This window comes from Ceratosolen solmsi, unplaced genomic scaffold (genome assembly GCF_000503995.2).
Source record: "Ceratosolen solmsi marchali unplaced genomic scaffold, CerSol_1.0 scaffold56, whole genome shotgun sequence".
Lineage (NCBI taxonomy): Eukaryota > Metazoa > Arthropoda > Insecta > Hymenoptera > Agaonidae > Ceratosolen > Ceratosolen solmsi.
In genome coordinates this window covers 2536303-2559805 of record NW_011948425.1, presented here as the reverse complement: position 1 = coordinate 2559805, position 23503 = coordinate 2536303, and the positions used below count along the sequence as shown (strand labels likewise).

The following is a 23503-nucleotide window of genomic DNA, read 5'->3' as shown; positions in this document are numbered from 1 at the left end:
TACGCGCGTTTTGCGCTCCCGCCGACGACATTGCTCCTCTTATTTTTTACATTGCTGAACGTCGCGGCTCTTTTTTTCCTACCGCGTCTGCTTTTCTTCGTACGATCGTGCTCCGTCTCCCTTTATACAAGAGCCGTCACTTTCCGAGCTCTTATTATTCATTATACCGCTGGAGGAGTATCTTGTGAGCTCTTCAAACGCAAAACTGGGTTAGTTTTAGCGGCTACTCACGTATATCGGCCCCTCGACTTTTTTTTTGTTTTTTATTCTTTTTTTTTTTTGTTTTTTTTTTTTTGTTTTGTTTTGTTTTGTTTTTGCCAACTTCGGCGTTTTTCCTCCTCTTAATGCGAGGACAAATATGTTTTTATAAATAATGGATGGGCCTCCTTTCTTTGACCATTGGCGCGCGGATCAGATGCATTGGATTTTGATGCTTATCCTGACATGCAATGTCTTAGTTAATTGTTGGTTGCCTATTATAGTAAGTGCGCGGTTGAAGTAAACGGTTGATAACAAGTGCGCGTGTAGATATTTTTTACATGAAGTTAATTAACCCTTCGAACTTATCGATGCACAGTACATACTAAGAGGCGTGTATTGGACTCGGAATGATTTATCAATGCTCGTGTATCGCTAAATAATCTTTTTAACGATTGTAAATTATTCGTAAATCGAGCCCGCGTATATAATATAATTCAGATATTCGTGAAAATTCTCCAAATATCATACTGCCGGTAATAATTATCGCGCCTCGCGAAGCCGCCAATAATGCTTATAAGAAATCATTAAAGTTAAGATACATGTAGATATTTTTAGACTAATTATCAATTAATGGCTTAACTTTTTTTGCTCTCGACGATTACGAGAGAGGCAAAGTATTTAAAGTTTTTTGCTTTTAGTTGTTTTACTTTTGTATCTATAATGTATCAATTGGTTTTATCGCTCAACGTTCATTGAAAATAAAAGCGCGCCTATTTATTGCAGTCGAAAGAATTTTCAATAAGCAAAATTACTACGAGTTTTTGCATGAAATTATAGAGATAAATAATTTATATAGAATTTTTATTACGTCTAAACAATTAGAGAAATATTAATTTTCGAAAAAATACTCGCCTCCAAGACTTATTAATAACAATACGTTCGGGCTATTAATTTTCTTAGTTGTAAATGCCACGCGAATAAAAAAAAATATCTTACATTAAGGCGTGTACGATTTAATTTTTTGCTATTCTTTACACGGTCGTGCGTAAGTTGACGGACGATTAATTACAATGTTTCTTTACTGGTTATTCAGCTTCGAGAAATCAGAGCAGCTAAAGGTATGCTGCTTTTAAAAATTATATGTCAAATTAACTGCCTTTTTTTTTTTTCTTTTTTTTTTTTTTTCATAGGCCTTACGACATCTCTCTTGGCAAAGTAACGAGATGGAAAAGTAACGGATAATACAGGGTAATCACTGTAAGCCGAATAGCCGGCGATCGTGCAATAATAATGCTCTCGCGGTTAGAAAAGCGAAACGTGAAAGTGAGGTTACGGAAGTGCGGCCCGACGCCGCCTCTAACCCCACAGGTAGACCAGCGTGACTGGACTTGAGCCGTAGCACGCACAGACACACGCAGAGACGGGGGATAAGGGTATAGATGTAGGATGTCCTATCGGTAGCGAGTATATGGTGGACGAAATAATAGGAATAACGACTCATTTTGCGTGTCAGGGAAGTATCGAGGCATCTCGAGGTCGAGGGCAGCTTCGAACCGAGCTCCCTCCCATCGCTTTCGTCGGACTGGAATGGGAGCCACAGCGGGAATGGAGGACGCATTAATAAAACATCAGGGGTTTTGTGGACGATGTATCGATGTAGTGTTTATATTATCTTCTTTGATGTCGACATGTGAATTGGACAGATTTGTTATTCAGACTACGTACATAAAAGTGCGCGCTGAAGTCTTGCTCGGCGCGGGCTCCGGACACACGGCCAAGATTGACGGACGTTCGACGGGCCCGAGAGGGACGTCGAAAGGGACCCTTTTGCTCAGTTTCTCCCGTCTCCCCCTCGGTCCCGTTCCCCTCACGACGGACCGCACCTCGATCGCCGCTCGGCGGTGCGCTCGAGAGCTTGCGCGACTTTCTTCTCTAGCTTGGCTTTCTGCCGGCAGTTATGCGCGCAGGGTCCACTGATTTTAATGATCGGGGCTGGCTCGAGCCCCTGCTGAAATTAAACAGTCCTCGGCCGGGAAAACAATGTTACATTACTCTCCCGGAGCTCCACGAGCAGATCGTTTAACGGGTCGCTAAGAGCCTAGTAGCTCTTGAATAAATCAGTGGGGAGATCGTAGGGCGTGTGCTCGGGAGGTCTCGGTCGCTCTTCGACAGTCCCGCGACCGACGCGCACCTCGATCATTCACACTCGGAGTTTTAGCAATATTCCATTAATAAAGGCAAACGTATTTATTTATGAGGCTGATAAAGGATAATGAATGACGCGCGAAATTCTTATGGCATTTTGATTTTGAGCGCGCTGTTAATTCTACTCAAAGTCCTTTCTCGATGACCATTCTTCATCCAATAGCTTCGACCTTACCACGAGTCATTAAAGCGAAATACATTGGCTTTTAAAGATTAAGATGCGCAAATTGTTGGAAATCGAATAAAGATAAACAACGCGATATAATAATATTCCATATAAAAATCGATATAGCAGCCAATTAATCTTAGAGCGGGGCGGACTGACGAAAGCTCTCGCGAATCGATTTTACCAGCCAAAGGAGGCACGCCTACGAGTAATTTACCCTAATTTTCCGCTAAAACGTAATGATTTCCTTCTTTTTTCTTCTTTTTTTCTTTTTTTCTTCTTTTTTCTTAAATACGTATACGTAAACAAAGGGGGTTACGGGCTATGGGTTACCGTAGGTATTAAGGTCGGTAATTGATGCTCGCTCAGTCGCGAACGAGCTCGAGAAAGATAGCAAAGCAAATGCTGTGTTCCATGGTCGCCGTCAACAACATCGTCGTCAACGTCGTCGTCAACGTCGTTGGCCACGTACGCTGCTATCGACATTCCTCGCGCAAACTCGAGGACCCATAAAGAGATGAAACGTGCGCTCGAGAAAGAGAAAGAGAAAGAGTAAAAGAAAAAGAGAGAGAGAGAGAGAGAGAGAGAGAGCGAGAGTAGTAGTAGTAGTAGTAGCATCAGGAGCAGCAACGGCAGCTCAGCAGCAGCAAAGCCCTACACATTGGTAAGTTACTGTGTAATAGTTAATCCCATCAAATTATACACGTTACTTTTATCACGACAAAATTCGTGGTTGAACGATGCGTCATCGATAAAGTATTCGCATTCATTAGCAAATGAAAAATAATTGCCGAAATATCGTCGATGTGGATTCAGAATTTCGAAATAACAATGCCCTCCTCGCAACAAGAAAGGGGCGAAAAAAGTGAGACAAGGTGCAGAAAGGGCAGTCTCCGATAAAATTAAAAGGACAGAGAGAGAGAGAGAGAGAGAGAGAGAGAGAGAGAGAAAGAGCGAGAATGGGCTTGAGTGTTCACTCGCTGCTCAGCCATCCCAAACCTTGACTCTTCATTAATCACCCAGTGCTATCAATGACTGAGTGAGTGACGGGAGGCGAGAGGTATTATGCCTACGGCTATAGGGAACACTGATATTTTCCGCCGACTCTGCTCTTCGTTCTCTCGCTCACTTTCTCGCTTTTCGACAGTTTCCCGCAAGCGCGCCCCTCCCCTCCGGCCACTATTTTTCTTTGTTCCTTTCTCTCTCTCTCTCTCTCTCTCTCTCTCTCTCTCTCTGTCCTTTTAATTTTATCGGAGACTGCCCTTTCTGCACCTTGTCTCACTTTTTTCGCCCCTTTCTTGTTGCGAGGAGGGCATTGTTATTTCGAAATTCTGAATCCACATCGACGATATTTCGGCAATTATTTTTCATTTGCTAATGAATGCGAATACTTTATCGATGACGCATCGTTCAACCACGAATTTTGTCGTGATAAAAGTAACGTGTATAATTTGATGGGATTAACTATTACACAGGTTTATTATTCAATTTTCGAGCTTAGTCGTCATTGTATGATCCAATTACATTATTGGCGGAGGATATTTATAAAATAATATTTAATAAGTGAACTAATTTATTTTAATTCGATGATAGCTTGAGGGGTTAATATCCCAGTCATTAATAGTGTCAGTAGCAGTTATCACAATTGATGAAAGAAGTACGGTTAGATCATTGTAATAATTCGTATGTCATAATTCGTATTAATAAAGGATAAAGTCCATTAAATCATTAATATGTACAAAACAGAAGTTCAATCGTGTATTTATAAGCGCACAATGTTACTAATTAAAAGTAGATGAAGAATATTGTTCATATAATGCTTTTATTTAAGAATTTTCATAATTACTTTATAATCACGAGACACATTTGTTCAATCAATTTGATAATGAACCAATTTTTAATAAATTCGCTAATTTTATACAATCAAAGGGGATTAGCAGTTATTTTGCTGGAATGTACGAACATCTTTTTATTAATATCTTAAAGCATTGAAATCGATATTAATTGCCGTCGAAAGTTTTTATTAATTCAAGAATAAGGTTCCATTTCTACTCAGGTTGTGCATTTATTTCTCAGGCTATACATTTGTATACTCAATAAGTGTATTGACAAGAAGATGTTGGATGCTGATTTGTTAATTCATTGAAGCTTCACATAAACTTATTTTTTTTTTAAATTCCGGACACTAATTGAAAAATCGACATTATATAATCAACGTAGAGAAGTCATTCTACTGATAATTATTAATAAATACGTTTGTTTCATTATATGCGCATGGGCAGATAAATTTTTGGAAAAAAATCTATGCTTGCTAGTTGGATTTAGGCTCGTATTGGCGATAAAATAGGAATAGAATGAAACGAAATATGTACAATTAATTAATCAATGTTAAAAAAATAATTTTACGACCTGCGACATTAGATAGGAAGTTAAACGAAGACGGTATATAATTTACTAGACTGTTTCTAAAATCTATTCGATGCTCTATTGCTCTCATTTATTATAAGTATAAATAAATCCTAATATATTAGATTAGCCAACTTCAATCATTATACCTATAATATAGGATAAACAATGTGTAAATTACAATTCGCTATATATACAATTTGAATTATTTGTAGTTTTTAAGTAAGTATACTTATTAGTTTAAAGCACAAAATAAATTTAAATAACGTAATTTTTATGAATTTTTATGAAAGAACGAATAGCTATATTAGACGATTATATATTATTGCATCAATTGATAAGTCGTTGATTTATGTAGCTCAAATAGATAAGTACATCGTATAATTTCTTAATACATTGTCATTACCGAATAAGTTGATAGAAAAATAAAATTATCCACTACTTTACGTACAAATGTCAACAATATTACATTTTTTATGAATGTTTTAAAAATTATCAAATCGAATGATATGGTCTCTTAATGCCAATATTAGAATTTTTCAGTAAAAAATCATCTTTTCAAATTTTTGCAAATAATCGATAGAATAACATTAATGCTAATGATATAATATTACATTAAATTCATTTTACTTATATTGGAATTTATGATGGATTCTTTTGTTGATTTATTAGTGATAATATTAAGACATGCAAAAATTGCAATTAATTATGTCCACGCGTGTTTATAAATAGATGTACAAACTATTCGATGCTCACTATAACAAAAATAAAAGAAAAGAAGAGAAAAAAAAGAAAAACTAATGAGATTTTGAAATTTTCTCAAAAATAGATTAATTCGATTATAGGTCTCCTTGAATTTGGGCTTGAGATCATTAATAATGGGGTGAGTCTAAAACGATTCTTGACAGATTCAGTGTCATCATCGGTAGTTCGGATGACTTTGGGTCGTGACTTGCCTCCTGACTCCTGTCTTCTTGATTACCAGAGGCTTCCACGCTTCGTATTCTTGTCTCATTCCCTTTTCTTCTGTATCGCTGTTTTTTCTTAGCATTCCTTTTCTTTGCATTCGACGCCGTATGCTCATTTGGCTAAGGATGCTGTATAGATTCAGGGGACCATTGTTGTCGCACGATTATTTCATACAAAAATTTGAGAAAACACACGTTTATGTTAAAGAGGCGATTTTTTTATTTTTTATTTTTTTATTTTAATGAGACGAGAATTTAGTTATTAAAGGGAATGTTTAAACTTCGTATTATATAATCCAATTGACAATTAATCACGTTTCATTGGCTATTAATATCCGTAGTAGTAAATCTTAATTAAAATCAAAATTAAACTTATGAACGAGTGTGCTCCTAATATTTTGTGAAAAAAAAATTACATGTGACAGTAATGACATTGAATTTCAATAGTTGAATGAAATTTGATTTTAAACGTAATTCGGTTACTTGTGCAAACTATTGAAGTTATCGAGAATATCCTCGATTTTTTCAAGCCTTACTCAACAGCTCCTTAAATAAACAAGTTTTTCAATCACGAGCAGCTACGTGTTTAAAACAAGGTAAGCCTATAAGTTGAAATTATACGATCAATTCGAATTACACAATCAACTTCAATTATACGTATAAAGCACATATGATTAAATGTATAAAATCTTGATAACCGATGTTATGGGCAGGTGCAGGGGGATAAATTTTGAAATGACCGAGCGCAATTTGATATCAGTTTCATACACTAATACATAAACCACTAAATTAAGGTTACATCCAATAAAGCGGTACGCGTTCTCACAATGCTTACTGGAAACGAGACAACGAATGTGTCTACTTGTTCAATATCGTGATAGTGCACGGAATGATTGGATGAATTGAAAATAAAAATGGGTCTACTTAAGTGAAAAAAAAAAAAAAATAAAAAAAATAAAATGATTAAATTTGTAGAAGAGTGAATATTTGCTTAGATTACATCAAATTTCAATTGCTATGTGTACAAAAGGTTACATTATTTTTTTTTAATACTTCACGTGTGAAGATAATTTTTATTTTTCTATTAAACATTTATCAAACAGTACAATGGTGTAATTATATCATTAAATAATATTTACAGTTATTTAATGGAAATAAGATTTTTTAAATTTTCTACTTTAAATCAATTTCCACATTTTTAGATTCTAGATTCGTGAATAAGATGAAAATTCAAGATGATTTATCGAAAAAAAAAAACAAAATTTTCATAAAAAAAGTTCTTTCTTTCGTAGATTGCGTTAAAAAAATAATTGTAACTCAAATGATGTTTTATTTCAAAGATTTAATTCAAATATGACGGTAATTGTAAAAAAATTACAACTACAATAAAACAATGCTGTTCAATGCAATTCTTTTTTTTTTTTTTTTTTTTTTTTTTTTTTTTTTTGTCGAATTCCAGTAATCTTAATTCTAAAATAATGATTACAATTATTTAATATAATTAAATTAAAAATTTGATTGTACTCGTTATATATTCTAGATTTATACTATAATTAAACTTTATAATGGACTATTGTGAAATTCATTATTTATTCTATTCTTATAATATAAGCATTAGTAATTGGACATTTAATAAAAAATTATTTAACTAAAAATCTATAAATAAATTGATCAGAATTTAATTTATTGCTTATGCGGTTATTATTAGTGGTCTTACTCTTATTCTTATTCCTATTATTATTATTATTATTATTATTATTATTATTATTATTATTATTATTATTATTATTATTATTATTATCATTATTATCATTATTACTAATATTACTAATATTACTAATATTATTATTATTATTACTATTATTATTATTACTAATATTACTAATATTATTATTATTATTATTATTAGTAGTAGTAGTATTATTAGTAGTATTATTATTATTGTATGTTGAGAAAATAAGATGTTAAATTCATCGAAAATTGTGAATGCTGAAATTAATAGGAAAATTATTGATTCTATTGAATAACTTAAATAATAGAACGAATAAGAGTTTTTGGATTTTAAATTGAAGTCTTTAAATTGTGAATTGTTTAATGCTTAATATAGAAATTAAAATTAGTCCATAATGCTATATTTGTGAATATTATTCTTCTAGTTTAAAATCTTTTTTCTCCTTTATGTAACAAATTTATACAATTTTTCATATACAATAAAAAATAATAATATCCTCTTGCATATATTAGATTTCATCTATTCTGATTTATTACTTCTAATTAACAAAAAACTTTTATAAAATTTTCATCTAATAAATTTAAAAATTCTATTAGATCTAATTATCTTATTTATATTTTAATTGATCTAATTCTAATTAGATACACATATAATTTTAAAATAATTAATTCCATTATATAAATAATTTTAATGTACACTATGTAATAAAATTTGCCTTTAATTAATAAAAAAAAAAAAAAAGAGAGAGAAAAAAAAAATTCTTAATTAGAAAAAATTCTTTTATTTCGAGATTTTTAAACTGAAAATTATTTTTAGACTTTAGTAACGAAAATTATACTTAGACTAGGGTGAACAAAGAATATCTCAAGACATTTTACGTCATACCATTTAATAATTACAATTTAAATTATATATATATATATATATTTATTTATATATATATTTATATTTATATAATTATATGTCTTACACGTACGGTGCTCTAAGTTACGTAGATGCAGTATGTATGTATTTTTAGTTAGACTATTACGTATATTACATGGAATGAAGTAACATCTCAAAACGCTACGCGAACGTAATACTCTTGAGCTTAAATTGAACGCGCGGATGCATTATCTGTAGCTGCGTGCGTGCGTGCGTGCATGTATTTTTCAGAATACGTGTTCGCGCGTGTGTATGCGCCTGTGCTCGTGCTTGGGGGAGTGTCTCTGTTTGTGTGTCTGCATGTGTGCGTGTTTGTGCGTGTGCGCGCGCGCACCTTTGCACGCCTCAGTGTAACTTTTGCGCTTGCCCACGTGCATGCGTGCGTACCTGCGTTCTCATGTAAGAGTTTGTGTGCGAATTCGTAGATGTACTTTCGCGTTCCCTGTGTGCGTTCTCGTTCACTCGGCAAGAAGTATCTTGACAGAAATTTCGCGACTCCTGACAACGATTTGAAAAAGGAAAGGACAGGTTACGCGACCAACCATAGCGTACAGACGAGCTCGTGTTTATTTTCGTGAGTACAATCGAATTCGTGGCAAGATGAATTTTACATGGTTACACAATCGCCCGCTCGCGCTCTCTATCTTTCACTAAAATTTTCCTTTTTATTTATTCTCATTCGTGTTTGGTTAGGTACAAACAGAGACGTGTAGTCGACACGCGGCGTGAACAACAACAAAAAAAAAGAGAAAAAAAAAAGAAAAAAAAAAGAAGAAAAAAAAAAGAAATAAAAAAATTTCCATAACGGAGCAAACAAAATACAATATTAACATTGGACCAAGTCATTTATAGCATAACAGACTCACTTTCCATATAATCTAAGATAATAATCGCTATAATAATTTTAAATCGATGAAATAATTATATCGTTGTTCTTAAAATCTGCGCTTATTTAAATACGATGTACCGGTGCCCGAGCATCGGAGGAATTATTTATTATGTGTGCGCGCATGTATGAATGTGTCGTTTGTTTTACTCGATCTGCGGGATGCATCATGATACGTAAAACTTCATCGTATACAATTTGTCGTGGCTCTTACAGCAGCCGTCTCATCTTATCTTAAAATTCCTCCGACACTCGACACGATAATAATATAATAATAACATCGTTGATATCGCTTATTTCATAATTATATACAGATCAGCATTTTCTCCTCTAATGTCGTTCTTATACATCCCCCGTCGCATCACGACACTAATATCTTTTTTTTCTGATTTTTATTTTGTTCAATTATTAATGAAATTTCTCGAGAACGTCATACAATATTTATTTAACCACTTACAAGACATAAAAGTTCCCTGTATTCTTCCGAATTTGCTTATCGCACACGAACTACTCGTTACTCCTTCACTCTCGCATTTCTTCCGTATACAATGTTTATTACCAAATAATAGTTTATTACCTCTTTTATTCTGTCATTTTCCTCTCGCCCGCCTCGTTTTCTCCGTTAGTAATAACTTTAGCGTAGTTAAGAATACACACGGCGCATTACGAAATATCACATATGCGTTTTACGACATATTCAAATAATAATAACGATAATAATAATAGCAATAATAGCAATAATAGCAATAATAGCAATAATATCAATAATAGCAAATAATAGCAAATAATAGCAAATGATAATAATAATAATGATAATAATGATGATAATAATAATAATGATGATAATAATAATAATGATAATAATAATAATAATAATAATAATAATAATAATAATAATAATAATAATCATAATGTTGTAGGTGCTGTTGCTGTTGCTGTTGCTGTTGCTGTTGCTGTTGCTGTCGTTGTTGCTTTTGTTATTATTATTACTGCTCGACGGTTGCGCACTTTACAGTTCATTCTTATTCAAAACGCACACCTGCATTATGGACTGACAGACTCGGAGGCCTTTTCCCGCATATGTGTTTAATAGGTATGATATAATTATTCCTGCGAGCATATTTTGCACATGTGCGCTGGCCGAGTTACCGAGTTTAGGTTCGTTATCGTTCTTTCTTTTAATCTTTTTTTTTTTTCTTCATTTTTCCTTTTTTCAAAACATACCGGAACCTTGTTCTCGCAAACAGCTTAATTAAATTTACTCGCGTTAATCTACTCGTGCGCTCCTGTGAATAAGACCTTTCAACTCTTATTGATCTATTCAACAAATTAGAACTATAAATTCAATAATATTCGCCTTATTTAGGAATAAATAAAGTGGATTTATTACAAGTAAAAGTTCTCTTCTTTTGAAATTGCACAATTTATTAGTTAGAGGTTTTCTCGTGTTATTTTTTCATTGTTTTTGTTTGTTTTCTTTTGTTTTTTTTTTTGTTAATTTTTTTGTTTGGGTTTAAAATTCTTTCTATTAAATAACATTTAAGATTTAAGATGGTAGTTGATTATTGAGAATTGCTACAAGCCAGGATCGCGCAATTTCAACATCACCGAATGCTATCCCATGCTCATTACCATTTAGCAAGACACATGCACGCGTGGCTCGGAAAACAACGGTACGTCCCGTAATAACTCTGTACAACTTTACACCTATTTGTTTGAAAATGCGCTTTCAACCATCGAACGATGATTAATAGCCCCCTCGGATACAATTTATTATATATATATATATATATATATATATATATATATTTAATTAGGATTGAGGGTGTGATAAAATGTATGTTTCTAGGCTCATACGAGAGTAGTGGAAAAGTAGTTTCCGACTTAATGCTAAGCAGCTGCAATAGACTCGTAGGTAATGGAGTGGAGCACGATAATACCTGATAACTCGATTAATCCTCTGGCCCGTCGTTATTTAAAAGCAACTCGACTGCTTCAAAGAGCTCGGACGCTCGGATGAAATGTGGCGCCAACTGTTTATCCGGAGGAAAACAGATGTACGCTCGAAGGTGCGAGTTACAGCAGAAGAAATAGGAGAAAAATATAGGCCCGAGTGGAAAAGTATCGGGAGAAAGCCAATCGGCTAAGGCGAATCGTACAAAGTCGATGATGAAGCGAGGATTGGAGGCGTTACGATGAAAACGCGCGAGCTCGGTCCAAAAGAGATAGTGGTTACGCGTTCCTCAGCTGCTCGAGCGTCATTAACGTTGAAATTGACGGTTAGACGTGTATCGGGCAGCTCGTGCACCTACACGCACAAACGTTCAATGATGCGAAAAGAACCTGTGGCTATTACTTATGTGCGGAGTTATGGAAAGAGCAGGACGTAGAGAAAGCGAAAAAGCACAGCGGAGAGAGATACGGGGTGAGAGACAGTGGGGCTGGGCGGGAGGGAGGGCGGGAGGGGAGGGGAGGGAGCGAGAGAGAGCGAGGTAGAAAGTAAGTGGCTAAAGTTAGTCGTCGTGGACGAAAAGTTTACAGACGCAAACGCACATAACGTATTATACATGTAATCTGTAAATATTTTGCGAGTGGCAGAAAAAACGGCATTAATGCATTTTACGGATAATCGGATGTTTTAGTCGTCTTTGCTTTGCTTTTTAAATTTTTACACACCAATTTCAAACGACGCTGAATCGATAATGTCATAATATAAATATTCTAATCATAAATAACACTCAAACAATACATTTTTGTTTTTGTTGTTTTTTTTTTTATTCTTTTTATAGATTTATTATTTTTTATTTTCGTTTCGCATGGCCGAAAGGAGTAGAAGAGAATAATAAAAGAAACCGTGTCCACGCAAATCGTCCAGACATTATTCATTTTTCGGTCTGTCTTAAAACGACTTCGTGCTCACGATTCGTAGCGCGCACATTTTCGTTTCTCCGTTCGCAAAAATATCAATTGCCAAGAACACTTTGAGCATTAGCAGGCACCTTACCTCCTATTTTACGCAAAGAGTAAGAATAATAACGTGCATGTGGAAACTATGTTTCCCTCGACATACACACACGCGCGCGCGCATTTACATCACATCATGTGGATGCATACACGCACAGACACCTAAAGGAGGCATATACGTGCGTGCCTGCGCCCCTTCCTGCCTATGTTAATCGAGATATTGCATTGTTATCGTTTCCATTCTTATTACTCCTTTATTTTATTTTTTTATACTCATCTATACATAATATTTATAAATTCATCTTCGTTATTTACCTATACGATAACATTTATCCACTCTCAATTTCAGACTTTAAAGGGATAGAAATGGATAGTTGAAGAGAGTGAGAGAGAGAGAGAGAGAGAGAGAGAGTGAGGGAGAGTGAGTGAGTGAAAGAGAGAGAGAGAGAGAGAGAGAGAGTGAGGGAGAGTGAGTGAGTGAAAGAGAGAGAGAGAGAGAGAGAGAGAATGTGTATGGGGGTTGTGGTGGAAGGGGGCGCTCAGATTAAGATGTACCATGAAAGTGGAAAAAGAGAAAAATAAAGAGATGCAAATTGTAAAAGACCGGTAAGTACTCGAACAAAATAATACATAATGAAAATGGTGTAACGAAGAAAGATTGAGAAAATTAGTAATGATTTATCTCAATTTTTTAGGAGTTTAATTTCACGTATTTGAAAATGAAAAAAATGTTCCTTCATTCGTTTCTCGCGCGTAGCGTTCTTTTCTTCGTAAATTTTTTTTCTGTCATTATTATTATTATTATTCTAAATAGATTTCGCATTCGCGTGCATTATTGGAAAGACGAAGAGGTATACAATTATTGAAGAATAAAAAATAATTAACGTCCAAGTCGGATGGCTGAGATGTCGCCCGTCTCCTCTGGAAATTGACAATTGAACTCCGAAAAAATTTAGAGATTTGAGAGTATTGCAAGAGACGTTGGCCTTTGCGCTTAATTCGTCTCCACAGTTATTACTCGTACACGCAAAAAGATACGGAGGCTACGACTCGCACACTCGCCCGAGATACAACGGCTCGTGCTCCACCATCTTCATAGTCGCTTTAAGTGTGCACGCACACGACTTTGCCGGTCCAGTACATTTTCATGGGACAGCGCGCCTGTGTACGTGCGCTTATGCGTATGGGCATGCGCGCGTGCGCGTGCCTGTCATCCCAGCGACGCATAAAGACGAGTGCGAGCGCTAAGAGTGCGAGTCCGCATACTCCTTCCTTCATTTCCATTAATTTATCCCTTAAAACTTCGCTAATACGCTTAATCACTAGAGTTTCGGTTTATCCTCGCCCGCTGAGGCGGACTCTCGATGCGCGCGCTTTCGCTCGCTCGCTCGCTCACTTCGCCCGCCGTATATACCTTCGGCGAATATCCTCGCGTTCCCATTCGTCGGGGCGTCCTTGTTTTTTTTTTTTTTCTTTTTTTTTTTTATTATCTTTCGATCCTGTCGTTTCGCGTGCGCATATACTGTATATAATTTACGAGCGGCGGAGGCGGCGGTGGCGGCGGCGGCGGTTGCGGCGGCGGCGGCGGCGGCGGCGCGCGCAAGATATCGAGAGTCTCTCGGAGCGCGTCCAGTCTATCGTGTGTGCTTTTTTTTTCATTTACCACGTGCGGCCGCACGGCTGGCAGAAACTTTGGCTTCTCTTCGACTTCGAACGCGATGATGCGATTCGCAAACCAGGGCAACTGCGCCTTTATATGGCCCTACCATGCTGCTTTCGCTCATTTTTTTAAGGGGCGTTGCACTCGGCTCGCCCACGGGGATTCCTCACGAGCGGCTCTCCTCCCTCTCCGACATTCGCCGACTCTCCTACACATGCACGTCTCGTCCCAAGCGTATCGTCGTCCTTTATTTTCCTCTTCCACGTCTTATTATTGATCGCGCGTCTCTATCGCTGCTGCGATTATATCGATTTTTTCTAAGCGATCGCGAGTGTACCCCCAACGATCCGCTATTCCCTTATTTTCAGCTCAGGGGAGCGTGATATTTACAAGTACAAGTGGACGAGTCTCCCGTCCTTCGAATCAATTTCCATCATCGACGTTTGCTCAGCGGCCGAGGCTCAATTGCCGAGACAATTGACCAATTCCGAGGCCGATCGTCGCGTACAACGGCGGAGAAGAAACCAAGGGGGCGCGCGGAAGCGTAGGGCTAGAAGGCGTTGGGACGAGAGGAGAGCGGCTGATCGTAGAGAGACCGTGGGAGGGCATCGGACCCGAGGACGGAGGCGTCCGCGGGACCGCGATCGAGCCGCGGTGACTTGGCGGGTCGATCGGGCGGGCCGGTACTTTGTGCCCCGTCGCGCTCGAAAGAGCGAAAGAGAGGACAAGTCGGGTTAGGGCCCGGGGCTTCGGCGACGCTGCGATGCGAGCCGTGCCCCTAGGATCCTGACCCGCTTAGAAGTTCTGCTCGCCGTACATGCCGGGAAACCGGACAGCGTGTGCTCCGAGCTCGGCGGGCGAGAACTCGTCCTATGTGGCCAAGTGCGCGAACTGGCCCGGGTGCGGGGCGAACTGGTACGGGTGGCCGTACGGCGCCATGTGGTACGGCACGATGTTCATGCTGGCCATCTTGTGCTCCTTCTTCCACTTCATGCGTCGATTCTGGAACCAGATCTTGATTTGGCGCTCGGTGAGGCAGAGCGCGTGCGCGATCTCGATGCGGCGTCGCCTGGTGAGGTAGCGATTGAAGTGGAACTCTTTCTCGAGCTCGAGGGTCTGGTACCTGGTGTACGAGGTCCTCTGGCGCTTCGTCTCGCCGTTCGCGTTCACCGTACCTGCAATAAATCAATGCGAGATACAAGATTAGAGGGATTTTTCTCACTACACCTACACCCAATCATTTACAACCCACTGCCGTACTACATTATTGTGGCGTGATCGGTGGCCGCAACGGCGGCGGCGGCGTTTGCTAAGATGCCGCGCGGAGGAAAGAAGAGGTGATCGCGAGAGCGAGTTAACATTAGCCGCACAAGCATTGTCCCATAATGAAGTTATCTTTGACGTCGTTGGATGGGCGAGTGGGTGGGTGAGCGGAGTATTTGAGCATAAGGGGGAAGGGCGATGAGGGGTTAATGACGACGATGACAACGATGATGTAATAAAACTCTATTAAGGAGCTAATGAATTCGTTGGGTATTTATATAGCCAAGGCGTAACTTGTTTATAATATGTTGACAATTCAAAAACATATTAAATTACATCGGAACGTATCTGCAGCAAGTGCATTCGCTCGAGAATAGCATCATTTTATTAATATGATTCCAAGAATATATTAAATACTTATATATATATATATATATATATATATATATATATATACGAACTTCCTTATGGCCGTGGTGTTAATATCTTGATATTAAAATACTTAAATTGTATTTGGGGAATTTGCGCATTCGAATATACTCAGTAATGCTAAAAAAGAATTAATTATCACCGCAGTTTCATGATTCAAGGCGCGCGTCATGAATCATCCTTTGCAATAAAAACAAGATAAACGTCGTAGACTATATCCTTCGGGAGCATAGATATAAAAGAAAGACTTAAATATAAATGAAATAAAGATAGCATGCGCCAGTTAATGGCAGGCTAATTGTATTCTGAATTCGAATAATCATGGCGCAAAGAGTATCGCAGCTTTAATTTAATTTCGCGTGAACGCGCGGTTTCCGTGTGCGTGCGAGCGCGCGCCTCGCAATTAAAGAAATCGAATCATTAATCATTCGACATTCAATATCGCGCCATTCATTTTAATCGCGCATCTTGCCCGAGCGATCTGCAAAATTCGCTATATAGAGCCGAGATCGGGCGCGCGAAACCCGTCCCATTTTAAGATTACTGCCAATAATTCGCTAACCTTATCCTCCCCCCCACCCCTCCCCCCTCTACCCACCTCGAGATTGACGAATGGTCGAATAACGAATAATTGGGGCGCAGGCACGCGAGTGGATTAGCTCGCGTTATCGGACCGAATTAATCGGCGTGTATCGACGATAATTATGGAAGACAGCGGCGGAGGTGGAGGAGAGACGAACCGGCTCGCTGAATGACGAAGGGACGGGGGTTTTAAATGCGTTAACGGGCGACAAAAAACTTTCTCCCCGTACGAGCTCGCGGATTGTTTTCCGGAGTTTATAAGGCGGGCGCACACAGCTGTGGGCGAATGTGGCGGACCCAATAAATATACGAAAAGAAGAGGACGAAGAAGAAGAGAAAGAGGAGGACGAAGAAGATGATAGGAGAAGAAAGGAGAAGGCGACGGGGAGGGGGGGGGCGAAAGGTTGAGGGGGAAAGAAAAGGCGCGTTGGGCTCGTTAATTATTCGGAATGGCCGGGCGGGGATTCATATGGGCAATTGCATCGAGATCGCCACTTGGCACATGTAGCATCCCGGGCTCTATTTCGTTCGTATTTACTCTTACGCGGGGGCATAATATAGGCGATCGCGGCCGTAAATAATTTTCCCCGACGGTGTTATTACGAATTCGTGACCCCTGGCATTAAACGTAGGAGCCCGCGTGTATTTACGAGTGTCGCCGTCGCGCGACTTGGAAGACGCGGCGATAACCGACGCGTGACCGACGGCACTACCGCCGATCCAATTAATTCCCGAGGCGCGCGATTCCCTCATCGAGCCCAGCGCGATAAATCCGTTCTCGAGGGCGATTCCCGCCACGCGAGGCAACGCGTCGTTTCAGCGCCGATTTATCGAGGTTTATATTGGCCCCGTGCGCGAACCTATCGGCGCTGGTCTGCCGCTCGTTCCCGGGGTAAAAGCGCGAATGCGCGCACGAATGGGAGTCGAGCCCGCGACGACTTTAGCCACGCACTGTTTCGCCTTTATTACGCGCGTCTCAATTCCGCCGCAAATTGCCGGTTTAACCTCGTTGACTCATTCGGACGTGCCGTTTCGGCGGCGAAGAGAGCGAGAGGCACTTCTCGCCCCGGGCCAGTGCCGTTCCCAGCAAGCCCGACGGGGCAGAAAAAATTTATGATCTCTCTGTACACAATTATTATTATTATCATTATTATCATTATTATCATTATTATTATTATTATTATTATTATTATTATTATTTATATACGAGATTGCGAATATTTTTGGCTCGAGTCGGGCTCCTGGCCTTATCGCGACGCTGAGGCAATTGAATCGAGCGCCGCCTCGTTTGCGGCTAATGAACGAAACGCAACGCCAAGCTAATAATGCATAGGGCGATAAAATGTTGAGGTGAAGTGAAATTTCACATTCTGTAAATGCGTTGCTTCGATATGTTAAATTTAAATACCGAAAATGCCGGGTGTGATGCAATCTTGGTTATGAACTAGCCACGTCTTCTCGAGAAGACAAATGTATTATATTTCAAGAAGTAGTTTAATGTATGCTTGGAAACCATTTGCCTTTGGGCAACAAAACACACATTATACGGGACGAAGAGATTTTTAAAACAAATAAATATTTCGTTAAATTATATTACACGATAATTTTAATTAGAAAAAAGAGCTTGAGAGAGCATGAGTGTATGTGTATGTGTGCGAGAGAGAGAGAGAGAGAGAGAGTGAGGCATTACTTTGTTAAATGTTCTTATGGCTACGTGAACGACGTGAACGCTATTGTTCGCTTGATCAATAAATTTCGACAAGGTGCTTTATGAGCATTATAATGTCCAAATCCATGCGAAATTATATTTATCGTTGATAAATTGAATAGAGCCATTACTTATTACTATTCATTAAAAGAAAAAATCGGGCAGTAAATCGTTAAGTAAATTTTCGTAGCCCGATAAGTCTTTTGCACGAGTAATTAATTATTATCATTTTTTTTGAATATGTAGAGGGTTAATTTCGTAATTTCGTAAATCGCTGCACATAGTTTGCAAGCAATAAATGAAAAGTTTAAAAATGAAATTTCTCGATGGGTCAAATGCAATCCACGTAATCGAATAACAGCATCCGCGGCTCCTTAATGTGAGGATGTAGCGCATTCGCTTCCATCCTATTCAGCAATTGCCCAAAAGAAAAGAAAATCCTATAGATTAAAGTACGTATAAGCAAAAACACGGGGAATGCGAATTCGCTACGGCCAACGTTCACACAACCTCCACTCAGAGTTGTGCAGAATCCCTCTCTCCCTCTCTCTCTCTCTCTCTCTCTCTCTCTCTCTCTCTCTCTCTTTCCATCTCTCCATCTTTCGTTCTTGTAGCATAAAACGAAGGACCGTACATCTCTTGAGCGTTGTAAGCCCCGTGTGGGTGAGAGTTGCAGGCGCATGTGGATATTAAAGAGGCGGCTTATTTACAGCAATAATGAATGCACTATTAATAGTCCGTGCAGAACGAGATGCGAGCACGAACATGTAAACGGGCAAGAGAGAGAGAGAGAGAGAGAGAGAGAGAGGGAGAGAGAGAGAGGGAGAGAGAGAAAAGGATCGCAATATAGATAAAGAAAAGGAGAAAGGCATTGCGTGCGTGCGTGGTGCGTACGAGCAGAAGAGTGAGAGAGAGAGAGAGAGAGAGAGAGAGAGTGAGGAAGAGAGACTCTGTGTAAATGCATGGGGAAGAAGTAGCATAATGCGAGGAAAGAGAGAAACGAGAATGGTCAGAGAGGAGAAAGAAGGGTAGAATTATGAGAGAAATTAAAAGAGAGGAGATAAGGTATGAGAAAACGTTGCAACAGATAAATAAGTAGGAGATTTAGTAGTAGAAAAGAGAGAAAGTATGTGAGAGAGAAAGAGACGACGGAGCGGGAGGTGGATGAATTCGGAAGTATCAGGAATAAGAGCCGAGTGGAGAAAGCGCTTGAAAAGCCAAAGAAGGACGAAAAGTCGGGAGCGCAAATGAGCTTGCGTGATGGAACGAAAGTAACCAAAGTGCAGGGAAAAGCGACGGTGTAAAAGGAAAATGAAATGAAAAAGTTGCCGAACACGAGCTTCCTCGTGTGCGCCCCGAATATGCGAGCGCGTTAGCCAGCAGCGGAAAAACGTAAGCGCGAAAAGGAGTGGAAGGACGGGAACGCGCGATGCGTATATATATATTACGTCATAGTGTGTAAGAGAGGGAGAAGGGACTCGTGGCTTAATGACTGGACAGAACGCGCAGGTCTGGCGTGTTATCGCTTTCCTCCCGATGTAGCACGTCGCTACTGACGCGGGCACTTTTTAATAAATAGTTCTCGCCTGTCTGACTCGCGATTTGGCGAATTGGTGGGAAGGATGGACTCAGCGCCCTATCAGCACGCGTTAGCCTTTTGTAATTACGGGCACGAAGGTTTTTGCCAAATAATCCCGGGGGCCTAACTTCACAGCCGGTATACACACTGCCCAATAAATATCGCGCTTTTCCACGATCCTCGACGGCGCCGATTTTCCTTACGTAAACGAGAATGTTGATTCGCCATAATCACACGGTTTTCAGCGAACGTTCGCTGCCGACACGAAGTATCCGCTGTAGGTGTCGGTCCGTCGATATCGAGCCTTAATGCCGTTAGTGCAGTTATTGCGATATTATTGTGAAGAGGATAGCGTGTGAAGGCGCATTTGGGAGCGGAGTGCCGTGTGAAATTAATCTTTGGGCAACGAGCTGTACGAATAATGCCATTGTAATATGTTTTCGGAAGAAAATTCTAAAATTACGTTAGCCACGTCGCTTGGCCGTTGAAGCCGCGACCATTCGTCAAAATTGTCTATAACGACTCGTTGGGTGGGAGATGTACTAAAGTATCATTTAAAAGCGAACGAACGGCTATATCGCGGAGAGGGGCAGGGGGCGGAGAAACAAATGAAAAAATAAATCGGTACGAGATACTTGAGCAAATTACACAGAGAGAAAGATAGAGAGAGAGAGAGAGAGAGATATTTAGAGTTCAATCTCGCACGATAACGGATTATCTATTAAACTATCGGGGTTCGGCACCTTTTTCGACGGCACTCGTTGTCCCTTTCGGATGAATCATGATCTCACTGACTGTAATTCATTATCCACCGCAAAGTCTCGTAAACATTGCTGCTTTTATCATAAGCTTAATGTAACGAGTCACTCAGTGTAGAATATTGATTATTATTGTTATTATTGCTATTACTATTACTGTTACATGTTATTCCGTTACCTCTAGGTATTCCTTACCTATTCATACTTCATTTTTGAAAAAAAAAATTTACAGATGTGCATATCTTTGGGAGTATCGAATTTATTATTTATTATATTACAGATTAAATTGACGACGCTATCATAATAATTAACATAAATGCTGTATTAAACGATCGCACAGCATCTAATCAACGTTAAAGAAAAAAACTTTTTTTTTTTTTTTTTTTTTATTACTATACTTTAAATACGGATAGGAATATTATTCATAATGACGATTGTACGTTTAATTAGGTTTTTTATTTCGAAGGGACAAGTCGTGAGAATAAAAAGTAAATGTTAATTTCATTGTAACGTGCGTAAAGGACTCCGATGAATATTAATAAAAGTTCAGTGTGCTTATTCATCCAGGATCTATACGCTTATAAACACATTTCGCGTTATTTCTCTTTCGAAGTTTTTTTGTAATTATTTTTAATACTATATCTTCAATTCCTTAGATATATTTGGTAAGAGACTTGTCGCTTTAATTTCCAGATGCTTGCTGTCGTCAACATAAAATATTATTTCATCCAAAAATGCGTATTTTTAGTTAACCATTCATCTATCAAAGATATGATCCGAGAATACAATGTCTATTATTATTATTAATACAATTCGTTGTTATTTACTTTTTGCCATGATCTACAATTTATCAACTTTAAATAGCGCTTTTAAAATCTGTTGTGTCGAAACGAGTTTGGCAATATCTAATAAGCAAATAAGAAATACTTATTTAAAAGTTGAAAATATAATTGACTCTATTGTGGAGAAGCGTTTGGCAGTTTGGTGAACCTCGCCAATATTCATTTGGCACATGGTGTTCACCGCGAGCGAATGAAATATCAGAGAGAGAGAGAGAGAGAGAGAGAGAGAGAGAGAGAGAGAGAAAAGAGAGAGACGATTACCAATTCGTATGTGTTTGTGCGAGGCAAAAGAAATAAGGGGAGAGAGGAGCCGAAACTCGGCACTCCATTTTTAATGTGCAAAACAAGGATCCGACGGTTCTCACTGCCGTAGATTTGGCGCGACGATCAAATTTCGCCTCGGAATGCTCCAACTCAATGATAAATTGAGTACGTCAACGACGCGCGCGATTCCACTTGCCGCACAAAACCCTCTGCGATGGTGGGTTAGGGTGAGTTATTGAGTGAAAGCAGTGGGGAGACACCTAACTGTACGGCCGTTTCCGGGAGTCCCGCGATTATCGAACCTCCCGCTACTCGCGCACCAGCCAATCGCGTCTTTTAACAACGGCACTTTTCTCCCTACTCGCTTGCACTCCCAGAAAGTCACTCGCTTCTGTTTATGTAGCACGCGTGCGCTCCAACGGTCCCAAATTCGAATAATCCTTAGTAGCCCTGGAAATTCAGAGGATATTTCAGAGGAGCAGGTTACGTCGGCATTCGCCGTGTGACCAATGGAATAAGCCGAGTGGTCCTAATCGTCCACTAATCGTCGATAATCGTCGCGAGTGACAATCTGGCGAATGACACCGAGTGGGCACAAATATTTCATCAATAGATATTATTTACTCGCGCCAATGTTACGCAAGGAATAACCAATGGGGATTTATAATTCTTTGAGCGTTAAGCGGGACGAATGATGTCGGCAGACATTACAAATGACACGGAGTCGACACGTGTCGATCGTAGAGTGTAGAGCGATTGCATTTCGTATTTACAACGGCGCAATCTCCACTCCGCTTCTCTCTTAAGCGAGCGAACGCAAAACGTCGTCGAGCAAACGACCAACGAACGACAATCCCGCGCCTACAGCATCAGACGGCGAGCACTTCGATTTCCAAAAATACGGGAGCTCGAAACGTCAACGTCCGGTAAAAATAAGCCTTCCTCATCTTCCATCGCGTTTTATCTCGAAAGCGTGTGGAAATCGATCGGACGTATCCAGCACGGGAGGTTATCCCGGTCAGGCGTCACTCATAGCTCTCTCGTGGCTCTCGGCGAGAAGATTGGCGGAGGAGGGGCCGGACCGCTCACCGTTTCTATTAAGAGTAAAGGGGCCGTGGGCCGAGGGCGAGAGAGAGATAGAGAGAGAGAGAGAGAGAGCGAGTGACGAGCCAACGGGGAAAAGAGTCGGTTGACTCTCGCGACGGACGGCGACTGACGCGACTTTGACACCGCGACACGGCCTCGCTCGAGAGAACGAGGAAGAATGTTCGCGAAGCCACTCCTCTCGGACGATTTTGCGTACCTGGGCTAACGCCGCTCGCTTTAGTCACTTGGATTCGCGGCTTTGGGTTTGCGAGCCGCTGTGTCCGACGAATGTTCACGGACGATTTCGTAAAGTGGCGGGGCTTGACGGCGCTCGACTTCATTATTGCGAATAAGGGGACAATTATCGGTTAATTATGATTTAAGCGCACGATCGACGACGAGTCATCTTGCTTAAGTTTGGCGCAAAAGAGTTCGCGCCGAGTGAACAGTCGCCGGATTGAGAAGCAATTGGTCGAAGGGACGAACGGAGCGATAATGTTGTCGATTGTGGAATTATTCACCTGTACTATTTATGATTTGGCAACAAAAAACCTTTCACTGTATTTATATATACGCTACATCATACTTTCTACAAGCGCATTCTCGTTCCTGCCTGTATTCTCGTTTTTTCTTTAGTTTTCAGCTCCGTCTCGCTCTGTCTTTCGTTTCTTCTGACATCGTTGCAACAGATGCTGCACATTTTTAAGCGCGGGAATCTTTTATCCGCTCGTCGTATCTATCGACTAGCCTCGAGTCCCAGTACTCGCGAACCTTTTTCCCTCTTTCAGTCTTCTTCTTCTTCTTTTTTTTCATTCATTCTTTTTCCTTCTTTTTCCTTCTTTATTCCCCCCCCCCTTCCTCCCCCTCCCCCATACCCCCC

The 23503-nt window shown here is 39.5% G+C and overlaps 1 protein-coding gene across 1 annotated transcript in view; it reads right to left on the bottom strand.

Annotated features, from left to right (window-relative positions):
• Positions 1-14717: 14717 nt before the first annotated feature.
• The window catches only part of LOC105362804 (Sex combs reduced), a 38284-nt gene continuing 29498 nt past the window's right edge, over positions 14718-23503 (bottom strand). The window contains exon 2 of the mRNA XM_011500294.1: positions 14718-15287. Within this exon, the coding sequence (XP_011498596.1) occupies positions 14983-15287 (305 nt within the window). The 3' untranslated portion in view covers positions 14718-14982. The remainder of the gene's footprint in view (positions 15288-23503) is intronic.